Below are 19365 nucleotides of genomic sequence, written 5' to 3' on the forward strand. Positions count from 1 at the left end.
CTCACAATTAAGGTTTATTATAGCAAAAGGATACAGACTTAATTAAACTGAAAAAGGGACATAAGGCCAAGTCCAAGAAACACCAGACATGAGCTTCCAGTTGTCCTCTTCCAGTGAAGTCATGCAGACGGCACTTAATTCCCCTGGCAATGATGTGTAATGATACACTTGCAGTATTGCCAAGCAGGGCAGCTCCTCCAAGCCTCAGTGTCCAGGTTTTCACTGTGGACTGATCACACAAGCATGGCTGACTGCCCATATGGCTGACCTTCAGTCTCCAGCCCCTCTGCCGGTCAGCTGATACTGTATGGCCCAAGGCCATGGTGGACCATAAGTCGCATTGTTAGCATAGACTATCTGGTAGGGCCTTAGGCCCCTAGGTAAACAAAAACATTATCAGACAGGATATTCCAAGGATTTAGAGGTCATCTCTTAGCAGCTGAGTAAAGACCAAACCTTTCTTTGGAATGTGAAAGGTTTGCACAATTTAGGCATGCTGTGTTGACCCTTTACTGTACAGCGTTGTTTCATTTTTTTTTTCCTGACTCTGGAACGTGATGTGCATTGCTTACGCATCTGGTTAAGGTGTAAATTTTGCCTCCAAATTTCCTTTTAAGCCTGGCTTTGACCATGTAAATTTGCCTAGTTATTTTATGATGCAGTGTTATTACTTTGATGGTTTGTTTTATTTGGTCAGGTTTATTATATGAATGTGATAAAAGGTGATGCTTAATGCACAGAGGCCTCCTTATAATGCGGTTAGTGAAACTAGAGATACGTGATACTAAAATTTAGGGGTGAACTTTGGAGGCTTTGTAAGTAAAGTCTTTAAGATTTGCTTTATATGTAAGATATTGCTCTTATCCGCTCGTATACCAAGATCAGGAACCAAGAGCCATTCAGTTCATCTCAGTCAAGTTGCTTGGACCTTGTTGTTTAGTAATGGACTTGCCATACCTAATTTAATTAGATTTAAGGCACAGCCACAGACACAAAAGCAATTTTTAAATTACTGTTCAATAGGAAGGAGAACAGATTTTTATTGAATTTAGGCAAAATAGCTACATGGCTATCAAAAGTAAGGAAGCTTAGTAAAGGTATTTTGTGTAATATTTAACCATTTTTACCATTTTGTGGTATACATTTATATGCCATTTTCTCAAGAATCATTATTTTTATGTTTTCCTGACAATATATTACTTATAAATTATAATAAGAATTTTCAAAGAATTTTTTTTCTGGAGTTCCAAAGGGCCAGTTGGAACATAATGCCATTTAAGGAATGTTTCTACCAGTTTATATAAGTGTAGCCAATAGACAGTTCAAAAAAAAAGGAAGAGAGGATTTTTTCCTGTATGTCCATTAGAGTAAAGCATTAACCATAATTAACTCATCTCATCCTGGATAATTAATTCTTGTTTTTCTGATTTTGGGTGGGGCACTCAGTTTCACAAAGTCATTTGCTTCTGGATGTAAAGAATCCTAGAAATCCTGATTCTATCTTTTGGTAGTCTGACAGGTATCTTTTTGTCATGCTGATATCAGTTTATACTGAAAAATCTGTTTCCATGAGTCTACGCCCTTGTAGAGTCAACAATTGTGAGTGTGGTAAAAGTCTTTACTGAGGCTTTTTCATTCTTTTCACGTTTCTTCCAAAAGACTCAGTTTTTCCTCTGTAGCTTATCACGGGGACTTCAGGCAAATATAAGGAACAAGCAGAAACTGTCTGTGGATGACAAGACGCAATGGCTTAGGTTAATTTGTAAAGGTTAACAATACTAGAATAGTGGGGAGTGGAATTGTTTTTTTCTGAAGTAACACATAATCATTTTATAAGATTTCAGTCAATGATTATCCTGAGAGGAAAAATACATTTATAGACACAGTAGGCATTAAATTTCACTTAATTTATCTCATAAAATATTTTAGGATTGTCACCTGCAAACAAAATATTCTTTAAAAAAATCAATTTTTAAAAAGAGTTACTGTGCAAATCTTTGCATATGGACATGTGTATGCTTCTGTCCAACCTGAAAGTTACACAACTGCTAAAAATATCTTTATAGTAATACATTTTACTTAAATATAATTAACTTTTAAACTCCTCTTACTGTTGTGTAAGGTTTTTTTCCTATGTAGGAGGGCATAAGCAGGGTGACTATTACAGTAGTTTTGAGCTAATAAAAAATGTGCAGTTTACCAACCAAACATATCTAATTATTTTTAGTATTCGTCCTTTTATAGGACAAATTAGAGAAACTTTGGGTCTGTCTAGCAACTGTTTGGGAAACCCCAAAGAAAATTTTTATGTAGAAGACATAGTAATAGTTTATAATTCTGAATTTGGGGACTGAATTTGGGAAATGCCATATCAAAGTTATCAGAGGAAAAAAACATATGAGTAAGTGACTACAGAAAAAAGGTTATAGGCAATATTTAAAATAAACTCAGCATCAAGTAATGATACTTATTAGAAACTTTTTCAGAGGCAAGGGACTTTTGTTTAAAAAACAGTTCAAGGGTATGACAAAAACACAAAATGTTAGGCTCTCAAGAGTGTTTTGATAATATAAGAAAACTGCTATTTGGGTACTAAATACCTTTTAATTGCTTTTCGTTCAGAGTAAACATATACTTATGGGTTTAATTTGTCAATTTAACAAAGAAAATCCAAATTTTAGTTTTACTCTTTGGGTATGCCATCCATATTTTATAGAATAGGATTCACAAGTCTTTTTTTCCATCATATGAATAAATTCATTTTTATCTAGCTAACTTTATAAAATAAGTTAATACATTTTTAAGTATTTCTTTCAAATTCATTATTTGCAAATATTAAAAACCAAGATAAAGTCCATTTCCATTCATGCCTTCTACAACCTTTTGTATACCCTCAAATTTGGCTTTTAATATTTTCTGTCACATTCTGGTACAACCAGCCAATTTGACTGTAAGACAAAATCAGTTTTTTCCCATGACAGACAAATAAAAATTTATTACTTTGCATTTATACCTCTTGACAGATTCACAAACATTATTTTACATTTCTTTCAAAAAAGAATACGTATACCAACATATCTCAGTTTTTCATATATATCTTTTCAACCTATTAATTAATGGTCATTTACAATGTATAAAAACAAAAGGCAAAGGTATGTTAAAACTGTTTGTTGACCCAGTATTTATTTTGTTCTCTGCAAATGAGTTGCTTAGATATAATTTACATCCAAAGATTATTAATTAAATGAGTAACTCAATTTAATATTAGTTTAGGAATTAGAAAAGTATCTATAAAGTTAAAATTATTTAGGCTTTCCATGAGAAAACAAACCCAAATCTTGCACAAGTTAGAATAGTATACTAACATTTTAATTCACACTGTAATTAAATCAGGAAGAAGACCTATAGCTGTTTTAAAACAGCATTATTAAACCAGTCTAATTTGTCCAAGGATTCCTTTTGATTAGGAAGGAATATGATTGCTTAAACTTTTCTATTTTTCATATTAAATATTTAGGAACTCCTCAAGTTTTGTTTAAAAGTACTGAAGTTTTCTTTTTTCCTATCAATTTGCATTTCATTTCTTATCTTGTCAACTTGTAAACAAGGCTATTTTTGTGGTAATTTTCCAATCAGATTGTAGGTTGAGCTGGAAGCACAACTTTAGATTTATTAACACCTTATTTTTGGACATCAGGCTCTTTCTCACATCTTTACCTGGCTCATTCATTTATTTATGCTTTCTTATTTTCTTTTGAGAGAAGAGGGAGTAAAAGTTATGTACCCAAACTTTTTAGATTTCTTGCAGAGACCATGAACCTCTAGGCAAGTCAAGAAGCAATCATTCTCATTCCATCACAAATTCAGGCTTATTTGTAGAATGGTTGTACCATTCAAGCAAAACCTTCTCTAAAGTCTCTACCCTTTGCCCTAAAACTAGGTAAAAACAGTTTCAAATTTTATTCATTATGTATATTTTGTTCTCTCTCATGGTAAATTTGTCTGTTGGAATTAGATATCCCTATATAGTGTGTTCAAATGACAGCTTTTATGGCCCGTTAATCTCTAATAGTGTCCCAAGGGACAGAGGACCTTGGCTTTCGAGAAATTTATAATTGTAAATAAATAGACTATTGTAAAAAGCTATGCGTTTCTTTTTTGAGGAAGAAAGAAGGCTTTTTAAAAATACACTAAAAGAACCAAGAACTTTGGTTTTATAACATTAGCCACAGATGGATCACATGTAATCAAAGTACAAAAAGCCCATTGGCTGATGGTTGCAGCTCCAGATCTCCAGTACCTGCTCTCCATTCCAGGGGGAACAAAAATATTTTTATCTTGATTTGAATCAGAGTGGCATACAACATGAAAAACAACATAGAGAGTTTCACCGAGGGGAAGGCAGCAATAAAATAAATCAGTACTGTATTGAGTGATATGAGCAACTTTCCAACCTACTAGAGAAACCAGTTATCAATTTGACTAAATCAAGGCATCAAGACCTAAAGGCAAAGAAAGCTATATCTCAAATGACAGGAGCAGGAGAAAATAGAATCAACTAGATTAAAACCCTGTTTCCACAGGAGATTCACCCTAGGACTGAAAAGGGTATACCTCAAAGAGTCCTTGAGTTGCAGTTTACTCGGCTCCAGCTAGTAAATAAAGTCTTTAAGATTTGCTTTATATGTAAGATATTGCTCTTATCCACTCATATACCAAGATCAGGAACGTAGCTACTCTTCTGGGAGATAAATACATAAAATCTTGGTAGAATCTATAGAATTATCAAAGAGATACTCAGAGACAAAGCATTTAGTAATGAAAAGTTTACTTTCAAAGAAAGTTTATAAGAAACTCCCAAGTTTTAAAAGGTCTGGTTCACCAAAAAAAAAAAAAAGAATACAAGAGGGGAAAAAACCCACAAAATTACCAACATTATTAGTTTGTAATTAGTCTGCTTATGGTAGAAAACATAGCAATTTTCTCACATGGTTGTCATAGCTACAAAGGTCATCACCAATTTTCAGCTATCAATATTGTAAAAGTTGATAAAATTGCTTTTATGAGGGAGTCAGTACTTACAACAAAACTTAAGGGATTCTTTTATTTTGGGAAAGTGAACTAGACACAATGACTCTGTTTGCTTATTTCTTTCACTGTGCAAGTTGTTTTATTCTCTGATTACGATGTTTACACACTGATGCAGCAGAGCAATGTGTCAGTTTTGCTGCCACACATGCTTCTTCGGTCCTTGGTAGTTGAAAACCCTTTCACAAACAAATACTGAGGTAATTATTATAACTTAAGGGAAATGACCTCATAATACAAGGAGAAAAGGCCAAGTTTATGGGAGGTACTTTGGAGAATGAATTTTTTTTAAAGAAATTGTCATATCTTTGTGGACAAAATAATAAAAACTTTGGATTAATGGGATTATAATACTAATGACTAACAGAAATCTTAAAAATTTGATTTTGACTGAGAAAAAAGACTTGAGAGAAGGGGTAGAACAAAATTAAATTTGCCTAGCCTTTCAGTGAGAAGTTAATTTGAATTCAAAAGCTGACTTTGTCATACTCAAGGAAAAATACAGTTAGAATTCCATACTTCAAGAATTTGTATAATACTAAGAGGATGAATGTTCATTTAACCCATATCCCTTTGAGGAGTCTCCTCTTCCAAACAGCCAGACAGGTTGGTTTTCCCCAGAGACCTGTTAGACCAGCTTTTCTCAAAATGGGAACTGTGATTCATTAGTGGATCCTGACATTGATTAATAGTGAGCTCTGACCAGAAGTTTGTTTTTAATGAAGTAGAGTAGAAAATACATTATATGTGGTACTCCTCAAGTAAGCATTGAGACTTCTACTTTGGGTAGGATTTAGTAGAAAGACCAGGTTCCCATTGAAACAAATAAATTACAAAGTCGTATGTTTAAAGTTGTTGGAAAATTGTGGGCACAACAAAGCCTAGAAGAATTAAATTTCTAGAGAAGGAGAAGCTCTCCTGGGTGAGTTGACAATCCCTGGCTATTTTATTCCTTCAATCATTTACCAATTCTGGTCATAGTGACTCTGTTTTTGGCATAGGCACTCCACTGGGACAAAGAGAAGCCAGGTGAGTTTTTGAAGACCATAGGTGTAAGCATGCCAGATTTGAATCTAAAGAAGACTGAAAATACCATGGATATTTGCTGAATGTTGGAGTATGAAAGAGCCTGGAGAACTGGTCCAGAAAGGCAGAATAAAGTCTTCCATTATATGATGCTTAGGAGATAAATTCCTTCTAGAGAGAGGGACTGCAACAAACATGCAGTAGGTCTCTCCCTCAAGTTTTTGCCAATATTGAACTTGATGTTGTGGGAGAATAAGCTCAAAACTTTTGAAGGACAGAGTTTCAGGGATGAGGACAAAGAGAAAAGCCAAGCTATCAATCAAGAGCTTCAGAAGGCCACACTCAAGAAGGAAACTGGATTGGAAGGGTAGAAAGTTTTTCCACAATGCTTAGGAGACAGAATCCCACCAGAGACAGAAAGCCAGCATGAAACACGTGGCCAGTTTCCCTCTCAAGACATATTTGCCAGATTTTGAAGCTGCATGAGGTGGGAGGCTAATGAGCTAAACTAAAATCTCTAAAGGGCAGAACTGATTTTCCCATAGTGTTTAAGGGCTGAAGGAGAGAGACTTGCCCAGCTATCAATCTAAAGTCCAGGTGAGTCACACCTGAAGAAAAAGGACAAAGAAGAGATAAACTGAGTCTACTTAAAACCAGAATCCAGCCCCCAATCTAATGCAATTCTGATGGGATAAAGATGATCAGTTCTTTAAATTATGCATCTAACAGAAGAAAGGGAGAAACTTTATGGGGGTAAATAACATCACTATCAGTCTCATTGATTCTTTTATTTACTTATTTTTAAGATTGATTTATTTTAAAGAGCATGGGGGGAGGGGTGGAGAGAGAATTTCAAGCAGACTCCTTGCTGAGCATGGAGGCTGATGTAGGGCTTGATCTCACGACCCTGAGATCACTACCTGAGTCGAAATCAAGAGTTGGTTGCTTAACCAATTATGCCACCCAGATGCCCCCTATTGGTTCTTTTATACACCAAATATAGCATATAATAAATTATAAGACTTGAGAAGATGTAGGAAAATATGAGTGATGAGAGAAAAAAGCAGAAAGTAAAAGCAGACTCATAGATGATCCAGGTGTTAGAATTAGCAGATTCTAGATTTAGATTAGTTTAGGTTTAGTTGATTAGCAGTGTGTATACACACACACACGCACGCGCGTGCACACACATACGTATATATGTGTGTACAAGGAAAAAGGAAAAGATGGACAAATTGGATAAAATGATGGATAATTTTGGCAGATTTGGAATCTATATAAATAATATACATTATATAATTTAAAAATACAACAGCTAAAATTGAGAATTCACTGGATAGTTTTTTTTTTTTAATAGCTTAGACTGAGCAAAAAATACAGTTAGTGAACTTGAGGACAGATAAATAGAAAATATCCAAAAATGAGGCACAGAGACAAAAGAATGGGATGAATAAAACTGAGTAAAAGAGACATGTAGAATATAGCTAAATAATCAAATGTATGTTTAATTAGAGTCCCAGAAGGATCAGAATGAAAGCGAGTGGGGCAGAAGCAATATTTGAGGAGATAATAGTCAAGAAATTTCCAAAATTGATGACTCATATCAGCCCCACCATTAAAGGATAGTGAACCCCAATACACAGCAAGGATATAAACAAAGGAAGCCACAATTAGATACATTACAATTGAAACTCTGAAATACAAAGATAAAATCTTAAAAGCATCAAGAGAAAGCAAGACATATTTACTTCCTACAAAAGGAACAGTAAGACAGATGACTGATTTTCTGACTGAAATTATGGAAGCCAAAAAGAATAAAAAGACATTTAAAGTGCTAAAAGAAAAAAAAATCAATTTATACCTGATTAAAATATCCTTTAGAAATCATGGTAAACTAAATATTTATTCAGACAAATAAAAGCTGGGAGAATTCATCATCAGCAGACCCACACTATAAAAAAATATTAAAGGTAGTTCTTTAGACTAAAGGAAAATTAACTCAAATGGCAACATAGGTCTTCAGGGAAAAAAAAGGACAGAAGAAAAAATAAATATATGATTAAGTTTTTTTAAGTTGAATTTCAAATCAAAAATGAAACTTGGAGTTTATATGCAGAAGTAAAGTAAAAAAAAAAAAACAGTTGCATGAATTGTAGGAAGGAGATAAATGGCATAAACCGCTGTAAGTCTTTTTATTCTTTGGACAGTGGTTAAAAAAAATGCTAGAGAGGCACCTGGGTGGCTCAGTCAGTTGAGCATCCAGCTCTTGGTTTCGGCTCAGGTCATGATCTCATGAGTCATGAGACCAAGCCCCAATCCAGCTCTGCTCTTAATGGGGAGTCTGCTTGAGATTCTCTCCCTCTCTCCTCCCCCCCCCACTTGTGTGTGTGCTCTCTCTCTCAAATAAATTAAAAAAAAAATGCTAGCTTAGTGTAGGCTGTAATAAACCAAGGATGCATATTGAAATCTAGAGGAATGATTATCAAAGTGTAAGTATTATCAAAGTAGCCGTATAAATATCATCTGGGAATTTTTGAGAAGTAAAAATTCTCAGTCTTCCCTAGACCTATTAAATTATCAACTTTAGAAGTAAGGCCCAGAAATCTATGTTGGAACAGTCCTCTAGGTGATTCTGATGAACGCTAACATTTGAGAACCACTGCTCTGGGTAATTACCAAAAGAAAACAAATAGGTATAATTAAGAACCTAATAGAAGAGGTAAAACGGAATAATAAAAACACTTGATTAATCCAAAGTAATGAAAGAAAGGAGGAATAAAGGAAGAAAGCATAGACAGGACAAATAGAAAAATAAGCAAAATGAATAAAATACATAGTAAGATTGTGAACATAAACCCAACTATAACAGTAATCACATTAAATGTAAATGAACTAAACGCTCCAATTAAAAAAACAAAAAGGCACAGGTAATTCCAAAAGATTAAAAGATATACCATGTAAACACTACCCCCGCCCAAATTCTTGTGTGATTGTATTACTAATACATAAATTTGACTTTAAGAAATATTACTAAAGATGAACATGTCATAATGACGAAAGTTTCAATTCAATAAAAAAAATCCTTATAATCCTGTTAGTTGGCAGCCAATAATAACACTTCAAATATATAAAACCAAAACATGAGAACGAAATGGAGAAATACACAAATTCACAGTCCTTGCCAAAGATTTTAATGCACATACCTCAATATTTCATTAAAAATCAGACCAAAAAATCAGTAATGATATAAAAGATTTGAGCAACATTATGAAACAACTCAATCTGACTGACCAATGTAGAGCACTAGTCCCAACAACAGAATATATGTTCAAGTGTACATGGAACATTTACCAAAATAGACCATATGTTAGGCCATAAAACAAGCTTAAAATATTTTTAAAAATTGAAATCATGCAGAGTATATTCTTAGGCCATGACGAAATCACACTGAAAGTTGACAAAAAAAAAAAAAAAAAAAAAGGAACCACTTCTAAATGACTTAACAGGTCAACAGATAATTTTCAGTAAAAATTAGAAAATATTTAAATAAGGAATAATGAAAGCACAACATCCAAAATAGTGGTGTAGCTAAAGCAATGCATAGAAGGAAATTTATGGTTTAAATGCATACATTAGAAGAGAGTTTAAAAGTTACTGATCTAAAACTTAAATCTCAAGATCTGGGAAAAGAATAGCATATTAAAGCCAAAATAGTAAAAAGAATGGTATAATAAATGATTAGTAACAAAAAATATGTAAATAAATAAATGAATAATAAATAAGTAATAAAAGAATAATAAATGAATAATAATTCAATGTAATTAATACATAGAATTTATTATACCAATGAGTTAATTGGTATAATAATTGAATAGAAATAAATAATATATGAATCATAATAAATGAGCAGAAAGCCATGAAAGATAAAGCAGACATAAATAAACTAGAATAAAGACAATAAAACTAAATATTGCTCACTTATAAAGATTAGTAAAATTATTAAATTTCTAATAAAACTGATAAAGATAAAATAGCAAGTACAGAAATTATCAATATTAGGAATGTAAAAGGAGACAGCACTACATATCCTACAGACATTAAAAAGATAAATGGCTTCAAAGGACATCAAGAAAGTGAAAAGATTTTCCACAGAATGGGAAAAAATATTTGCAAATCATCTATCTGATAGAAGACAAGTATCTAGAGTATATAAAGAACTCTTATAACTCATTGGTTAAAAAAAAAACAACTCATAAAGCTAAATTAGAAAATGGGCAAAGAATCTGAATAGTCATTTCTCCAAAGAAGATATACAGATGACCAACAAGCACATGAAAAGATGCTCAGTATCATTAGCATTAAGGAAATGCAAATCAAAACCACAAGGAGATACCACTTCACATCCACTAGGATGACTAAAATAAAAAAGACAGATAATAACAAATGTTGACAAAGATGTGGAGAAATTGGAACCCTCATATGTTGCTGGTGAGACTGTAAGATGGTGCAGCTGCTTTGGAAGACAGCTGGCAAAACTTTTACATAAAAGCATTATTCATAATATCAAAAAAGTGGAAACAACCCAAATTTCCTTCAACTGATGAACCAATAAGTGAAATGTGGTATAGCCATATAATAGAATATTATGCAGCCATTAAAATGAATGATATATCTGTATGTTAACTACTTGGAATTTAAATAAAAATATTTTTAAAAAAGGAATGATATATTGATACATATGAAAACAGAGATGAACCTTGAAAACATGTGAGGGACACTGGGTGGCTCAGTTGATTAAGTGTCTGACTCTTGATTTTAGCTCAGGTCATGATCAAATGGCTCATGGGATTGAGCCCCCGGTCGGGCTCCGCACTCGGGAGGAGTCTGCTTGGGGATTCTCTGCCTCTGCTCCTCCCCCACTCACATGCATGCGCTCTCTCTCTTTTTCTCTCTCTCTAAAATAAATTAATTAATTAATTAATTAATCTTTAAAAGAAAAAAGAAAAAAACCATTATGTGAAATAAAAGAAGCCAGGCACAAAAGACCACATATTGTATGATTCCATGTATATAAAATTTCCAGGATGGACAGATCTATAGAGATAGAAAGTAAATTAGTGGTTGCCTATTGCTGGGGGTAGGGTGACTCAGAAAAGTGGGGAAAAACTGCTAATGGATATGGGATTTCTTCTGGGAGATGAAAATGTTCTAAATAGATTCTGGTGATGGCTGTACAACACTGTGAATACACTAAAAATCATTGAATTGTGCATTCTAATTGGGTTAATTGTATGGTGTGTTAATTATATCTTTCAAAAGCTGTTCAAAATATGAAAGGATATTATGAACAAACTTACACCCCCCAAAAATTATCTACTTAGATGAAATGTTCTTTTAAAAATTTGTTAAAATAAACACAAAAAGAAATACAAAATATGAATACTCATAATCTGTTAAAGATGTTGAATCTGTAATTTAAAACTCTCCCATAAAGAAAATTTCAGGCTGAGATCTCAGTTTCATAAGTAAATTATTCCAAACACTTAAGGAAGGAAGAATATCAAAATTATTTTGATCGATGGGCTTAATACATTTACATTTATTATAATTACTGATATATTTGAACTTATTTCTACCACACTTCTTTTTTTCTTTTTCTCTCGTTTTCTGATTTCTATTGGATTTACAAGACCCATTCTTACCCCTCACCTCCACTTGTTTGAGAGGCTCTAGGTTGCATTTCTATTCTTTCAGTAGTCACCTTGAAGTTTTTAATATAGTATTTTCCTCTCAGAGTCTAAAGTTACTCAGTATTTCTCCTCTAAACATGCCTGCTTTAAGCCTATCATGGCCCACTTTAACCACCCATTGAACACCCACAAATGCTGCTCAAGCTACTCTTACTATCTTTGTCTTAGAATTTAGATTTTACCACTTTTAAACAGGTTTTTAAAATTTATTTACAGTCAATATTAATTAAATGTACTTATTTTTTTTAAAGCCATTGAAGTAATTTTTGAGAATCTCTTTTCTAACACTTTAAAAGAGGGCCCAGTGCCTGCCTGATAGAGAATGGGTGCTCAGTAAATGGAATCCACCCTACCCCGCCTCCCAGCACACACAGTTGTCTCTTTAGCACTAGACGTGAGTGCTCAGCAGGCATAGATTCCCCTGGGTTGGATCCATTTCATGGACAGTTGTCAAAGACTGACCTCTCCTTATGTTCAGTACTGTCCTTGATTGTGCAGTATGCTAAACGGTGCAGGGCTAAATGTTTTCATTTCTGAGCTGTGAAGTGTTGAAACTGATCAGGAAATGAAGGCAGAACATCCATCCTTTGGGAGAAGAATCAGCCAGTCTATGTTGCCGCCACTCTTGGCTGCCGATTGGAATGCAGCTGTTACAGCAGCTGTTTAACTGTTTGCCCAACTTGAAAGGACACTGCCAAGTGGCAAATATTTTTCATAACAACATTTTACTTTTGCTAAGAACAACAATGCATTTTATTGAGCTCCAGCAGTGTGCCACACATGACAGATTTATTACTCAGCAGGTTTACAACCTAGACTGAGCATGAATGTTCATTTCCATTTTTAATATTTATAAAAAGAATAAATAGGCCCCAAAGGAAGCCTCTACAGAAACCATCTCTACAGCTTAATTATTTGTTGGAGTGATAGCCGATTAACTTGTGAAAATGAAATATCTCTGAAAGGAAAAATGAAAACCTAGAAATGTCAAAGGAAAAAGGGAAGGGTTAAATATTTTAAACCTCTCTAATGTAACCCAAGAGTTATTTTACCCCACCTGTCCGGGACAGAGGGGGGCAGCAGTAGCACGGGAAACACATCATCTTCTGCATCCCCTGAAATTCAAGGGTCCCATTCTAGGTCACGTAGTTAATCTTTGTAGTTAATTAGAACACTGACACAAAGTACTTAGGAGACAACTGTGTTGTGTTTGACAGGCTGTGAACTGGATGGAGTTGGGCTGGGGGATTCTCAACTATTTTATTTAATAGTACAAGCAGTATGCCAAATAAAAAACATTCAAAATTAAGAAAACACATTTAAATGTTTAAGTATGATTTTCTTCCAAACTCCGAAGTACGTGGATCATAATCATGTTATGTTCCTTTCCATACCTGTACACACCAATTGTTTCACTTGCAGTGATAGTAGAAGAAAGCCTCAACCAACATTAATAGCATTTAGTGTGTAATTCCCACAAGCCTTTATGAAGGCACAGGGCTTGGACCGGAGGGATGCATTCTCATTTTAATGAGAACTTAATTTTAATTTAACCACCCTCATCAAAGCTGGAGTGGAGATGTTTCTGAAGGTGAACTGGGCTGAACAAAGGAATGGTCAATGGAGGTTCTTTTTTATTTCTTTTTTCTCTACTATTAACTAAATGGTAATTAAATCATAAATGACAACAGTCTAATCAGCCTGTTTCCTCAAATTGCAAAAGCATACATTTTCACAAAGTTGACACGATTTCTTGAAGAAAGATAGACGAGCTTTGTACTCTTGTTTTACAGGGATCTAGTAAAGTGGTAAATGCAAATCATGGATGAAATTTATAAGATTGCTTCCACAGAAAGGATCCAGCAGTTAGAAAAAGAACTGGCTGTGCAGCTGACTGAACTAAAGTCTGAGATAGAAGAACAGGAGACTCGTCGAGATTACAGGTAAATAGTAGTAGTGAGAAGGCATGGTCTTCAGGGGCTTCAGCCCCCACTCTCACCCCATAATCTCCATCAGCTCCCTCTTCTTTTTATATGAACAATTGGCATTATCTCAAGCTCAGATTTTATGGCTGTCTGTAATCCTATATTCTAGAATTGCCAAGGCATTTAGAGGCAATGTCCCACCAAAGAAAATATAAAAGTGCTCTTACATTTCACAAATGCCATTTTCTTAAAGTTCCAGAAGCTATTATACCAATCATCCTCTTTGAAAAGAGGTCTCATTTTTTCCAAAAATATTTCCCTTGAATTTGACCTTGATTTTGATGAGAAATATAAAAACTGAAATAATGCTAAGTACTTGGTAATGAGTTCTGCAAAATGGTGTTTTATTAGGAGTTCTATAGGTAAATGCTGGCAATGATAGCAATCTCCTTTAGAGAAATAGAGTAACCAGATCAGCCCCTAAGTTGCAAGTCTCATGGGCTCAGGACCTTCATACGCTCTGTTTCGATTACTGCCACAGTTGATCAAAAGGAACAATATGAGGTCCCTGTTAGGTAGAGCAGCCAAGTAAACAAAACATGGATGATGAGGGTGGGAGAGGGAAGATCAGAAGCAGTAAGTAGGTGCATTACTACCTCACTCCAAAGATGATTCTGAAGAACCAGTATTAGTGTGTTTTATAATTTGATGTTTAAAACCATTGGGTGTAGGAAGCAGATCAAAGATTGTATGATGAAGTGAAAAGATAATGGAACCATGCAAGCTATAACTTCTCCCAACTTTTGTTTCTTTCTGTGAAAAATGAGGTTACAGATATGTACCTTGCCTATCTTATAAGGATCAAGTGAGGTAATGCAGATTCAAGCACTTTGAAAACTAGAAGGTACCATACAAAGATCAAGTTACCATCGATACTGTTACATCTTAAATGTTTGAGTATCAATCAAGTGGCTCCTCTTTGTACATTGTCCTAAGAAAGGCTTCCGGACGACTCTTTTATCTTTTAGAATAGAGTGATGGGAAATCTCTGGATCCTTGTATTTCTCTACTCTCCCAAACCACTAAACACTGCACCTGGAAGAATCTATCTATTAATCTGACAAAATCCGAGCAAATTCTATTTGCCAGGTGTTGTACTAGGTTCTGGAGTCCAAGGAAATTGTAAAATGTCCACTTCTAATAATCACTTTAGCATTCTCATTCCCCACTAGATTGAAAAAAATTTATTGAGAAATGTAGGATAATGGTGCCTTGGTCCTTTTTCTTTTTTCTTTTCTTTTCTTTTCTTTTCTTTTCTTTTCTTTTCTTTTCTGCATTCTTTTGTCAATTTATCCCTATAAGCCCAAGTCTTTGTAGTCGTTAAGTGTCTCATAAATGCTTGCTGAATGAATAAATGAATGACTGTATGTTGAATAAACAATACTTGATGAACAAATAGGTGAATCTCTTTTTTGTGGGTTGACGTACCCACCACCAATCTCATTCATAGGCACTTCGAGATTAACTGAGATGAAAAACATGATTTGAGTAAGAGAAGGTTCAGGCAGCTAAACCCAAGACACTGCCCAATCTTTCAGCATGTCGAAGATATTCGAAGACAAGAGGGCAGGAAAGGGATGGGCTTCCTCTGTTTCCCTGACTGCCTGTTCCTTTCTAGTTGGTTACTGGTTCTTGACCTCCATGAGGCTGCAGCTGGTATTCAGGTATCCAGTAATCACAGAAATTATAGCCTTGATTTAGTAATGCTTTTACTCTTAAGCCCCTTTCAGAGCTGGCCTCATTTTTTTTTTTTTAAATCAAAGCCAAGATGTGAGGAGATAAGGGAGGCATTATCTCCAACTTCAGTTGGGAATTCAACACAAATGGCTCAATGAGTTGCTTTGACTCATGTGGCTGAAGGACCTCCTGACTGGTCTTTTCACAGGACCACTGCCCCCAGTGAGGGCAACGGCCAACAAGTGTACAAACTAACAGTCTATTTTCATCTTTCCTTAAAACTTACCCAGGGGGACTAATGGGGTCATACAAACAATATTAACCTAAATTCCGCTGCCTGCAATCCCTCTCAAATCTCTATGTAGTTCCTTACATGTGTTCCACAGCGATCTGCTGTGGCTTCCTTGCCACTGTTTGCAAAGTTTCCTCTTAAGAAAATGATGTCTACACCAGGGGTGCTGTCCCCTTGATGTTCCCAAAGCTGCCAAACCTTGCAGTGTATCTTACCCCAAATAGGGAGAGCTCCCTTCTTCCTGCCACAGGATCCCACACCATCCCTGGGCCCATAGCAGTGCTGCTTGTGCTTTCTCATGTCAGAGTCTTACAAACAACTCCTTTGTAACTAGGCTTGGATGATAGAATTTGGTTAAAATAATTTCCAAAGTATTTCATGTTTGATAAATTAGCAAGAACACCAAAAGAAGAACATTCTGTATAAATTATAAGATACTAGTTTTATGTAGGATGAGATAGATGTCTGATAAGCACTTGTTAGAGCTGAGGTTACTGGACGAAATACAGGTGGGGGAAAGAAAAATCTCCACCATTGTGCCTCTTCCTGTATTCTGGAATTGAAACCAGAGAGGTAAATCAAGGGTAGTAGGAAAGACCATGTTTGGGGTGAAGGAGAGGAAAATTGACCCAGGGAAAAGGTTATCAAATGTAAGGTATACACAAGAGAGATTCAGACTAAGACAGAAGCACATGGTCTGTACATGCTCTCGATAATCCAGTATAATATGACATAGTTATTTAACAATGAGCAGGTATGAAGAGTTACAGATTAATCCGGGCCTGTCTATAATTTGGTTTATGATGGTTTCTATAATTACAGCATCTATTGCATAAATCTTTCTACAGCTCTGTTCGAATGCCAAAGGACGTTTCTTACTTTAGAAGAGAAAGGGAACTGGCTCTAAAGAAAACTTTACAGGTGAGTAGGAGAGTGTAATTGTAATACACAACTGTATTGTAGGTTGGATTTTGCTAACTTTTTGAAAACATTTAGCAGGAAAACTTTATTTTTGCAAACAACCAGCTTATGTTATTGACAGTGTTATGAGACCAAAATAGCCCAATACTCACTACTAGATCAGAACAGGCCACTACTTGTTTGGAGATACCTACTTTTTGTGATGATTTAAAATTTTACAGTTTCTTGATTTGTGATATTAAAATTTGTTATACAGAAGCTGAGGTATAACAGTATAATGTGTTGTGTAAAAACTATCAGAAATTGTATGTCATTTGCTGTCATAAACAATGATCATTTTTCTTCCTTATTTCTTTTTGTTTGCCTGCTCTGTTTCCCTGAGTTCAGGTGGCTGAGTCAAAGCCCCTTGCTGTTCAAGCAGATGTCATGCAGAGGGAGCTAGAGAGCTGCCTAAGAAGAGAGTACACTCCTGAAAATTTACCTTTGCTTCTGTTGCAGGTAAGTCATGTTGCTACCTGAAAAACAGATCTGGAAATTAATAGAAATGTATGATGAAGTTGGCTTTCTGGTATATCCTCTGGCTAGGGTAGGATTTTCTCTACCTGTGTAGTTTGCAGAACTTGATTAGGGTAAATTCTGTTCTTTGTTAGAGACCCATGTCATAGTTCAGTTCAGTTTAGTTATAGTCACTCAACAATTGACTTTCTATCAATTACTCCCTGCGCTGGTATTATGAGGCAAGACAATACTAAGAAGGTCCCAAGTGTCCTCAAAAAGGTGTTGGCTTAGCTTGGGAAGATATTTATGGAAATATCTTTTAATAAAGTAACTCAAAATGTGGTAGAAAATGTTCTCTATAAGGATTATTATTGCAGCATTATGATAAAAGTGAAAAAATCAGAAATGCCTACATATCTAGCACTAGGAGAAAGAGTTAAGAAAAACAGTATGATACTTGGTAGAATGTTGTTCTACCAATAAACATTTTTAGCATAAGAAATTATGATGTTTTTCTGTAATATTAGTGAACAAAAACTAACATGTCTGTGTGTGATAATAATTAATGGTCACATAATATATAGAAAAACCACTTGATAGACATAGATCAAAATGTTAGCAATCACTGTCTTTGGATGGCAGAACAAAAAATTTCCTCTTTTTTATATATTTTCTGAATTTCTTATAATAACCATGTATTGTTTTGATTTTTAAAATTCTTTGTTCTTTTGTGTTATGAGTTATATCCTCATTATGCATACAAATTAGTTCATTAGCAACTAGTTAGCAATGACTGAATAAATGAATCACAAAGAAATAAAAGGTGTTGAGATTCTATTTGCAGATTTAAGTTTTGTCATTATCTTCATCCAAGATTCTCTTTCCCTATCATTCTGGCACTCTACATTCTTTTGTGTATATCGGTGATTCTCAGTGGAGAGAAGAAGAGGGTGGAGATGGTGGACATTTGGCGAAGTCTGGAGACATTCTGGGTTGTCAACAATTTGGGGAGGGGAGTGGATTGCTACTGGCATATAGGGGGAAGAGGCCAGGGAGGCTGCTAACATCCAACTATGCACAGGACAGCCCCCACCACAAAGAATTGTCCAGTCCCAGATGTCAGTAGTGCTGAGTTTGAGATCTCTATGCAGATTTCTGGAGCCCTTTCTCTGCATACCATCCCCCTTTCCAGTCCTCTGCCCTGCAAACTCCAGCCGGCTCAGCCTCTTAAGCTTCAATTTCTTCTTAACTCAGAGAGACCATCATGCTCTGCTTGAGATTCCCTTTCTTACTCCCTGGTTCAAAAACTGCCTATTCCAGGAAGAAAACCAAGGTGGTTGTAGGGCTCATTTCATTTGTTTCCTTTCTCTCAAGGACCACAGTCTGCACTGTGTGTTGTCTCATGTCAGAAAATAGTTGTCTTGTTTATTTTGTCCTATATCCTAGTTGTTTATGATGGAAGGATGAGTCTGGTCCTATTTATTTCACCATAGCCATTATTAAATTTATTATCAAAAATAAAACATTTAAAAATGGTCAGTTTAACTATTTTTAAATCCAAATGAAATTTCTGGTCTGAGATTAAAAGCTATAATCTTACCTAAAATGTGCTTTGTATTTTTTAGATTCATAACTTCAGTTTTTAAAATTTTGAACTTAGCCTTAGACAATTGTGCAGGCTTTTATATCACTGCTAAAATTGTTCACTAATTAATAAATGAAACCACAATCTGTTAGACTGGCAGCAAATCATATAGATTTAGAAACACATACTTGCTTTATTTAAAATTTGATGGTATCTTGAGCCAGGTTTCTTAATTTTATGATCTTCATGTAGAAAAATCTATTTTTCTGAAACAACCAGAGACTGATTTTCCTATTGTTAGTGCCCTTAGGTCTAATTCAGCCTTTCTACTATAATTGTATTCTAAGTGTTAATTTTTATTGTTGTTTCTGTTAAAGTATTATACAGAGAGAATTACCCAGCTGGCCCAGAGTAAATATTTACACATGCTTAGATGGAAGAGGTTTTGCCAGCACAGTAAGATTATGGAGCAACTTTATCCTCTTTACAAGGTAGGAAGCCTAGGAACAGAACCTTTGGGCTCTTTTTTATAATGAAACAAAA

At 34.8% G+C, this 19365-nt stretch overlaps 1 protein-coding gene and 1 long non-coding RNA gene across 2 annotated transcripts in view; one reads left to right on the plus strand and one right to left on the minus strand.

Moving 5' to 3' along the window:
• Positions 1-19365, minus strand: part of LOC121102260 — a 39139-nt gene continuing 19774 nt past the window's right edge. Inside the window, exon 2 of the long non-coding RNA XR_005834311.1 lies at positions 1-1726. This is a non-coding gene — a long non-coding RNA (uncharacterized LOC121102260). The remainder of the gene's footprint in view (positions 1727-19365) is intronic.
• Positions 12860-17438, plus strand: LOC121102259 (putative uncharacterized protein C6orf183). Its single transcript, XM_040627613.1, has 3 exons — positions 12860-13807; positions 16667-16739; positions 17127-17438. Exons 1-3 carry the CDS (start codon positions 13677-13679, stop codon positions 17256-17258), a joined length of 336 nt encoding a protein of 111 aa, XP_040483547.1. The 5' UTR covers positions 12860-13676; the 3' UTR covers positions 17259-17438.

Source organism: Ursus maritimus, unplaced genomic scaffold, assembly GCF_017311325.1.
Source record: "Ursus maritimus isolate PB19 unplaced genomic scaffold, ASM1731132v1 scaffold_13, whole genome shotgun sequence".
NCBI classification, from domain to species: Eukaryota; Metazoa; Chordata; class Mammalia; order Carnivora; family Ursidae; genus Ursus; species Ursus maritimus.

Excerpts from the sequence above, each read along its gene's own strand:
- LOC121102259 (XM_040627613.1), top strand. The coding sequence starts at position 13,677 with ATGCAAATCATGGATGAAATTTATAAGATTGCTTCCACAGAAAGGATC. Across the intron at positions 13,808-16,666 it reads GAGACTCGTCGAGATTACAG|CTCTGTTCGAATGCCAAAGG; the intron begins GTAAATAGTAGT and ends ATCTTTCTACAG. Across the intron at positions 16,740-17,126 it reads CTCTAAAGAAAACTTTACAG|GTGGCTGAGTCAAAGCCCCT; the intron begins GTGAGTAGGAGA and ends CCCTGAGTTCAG.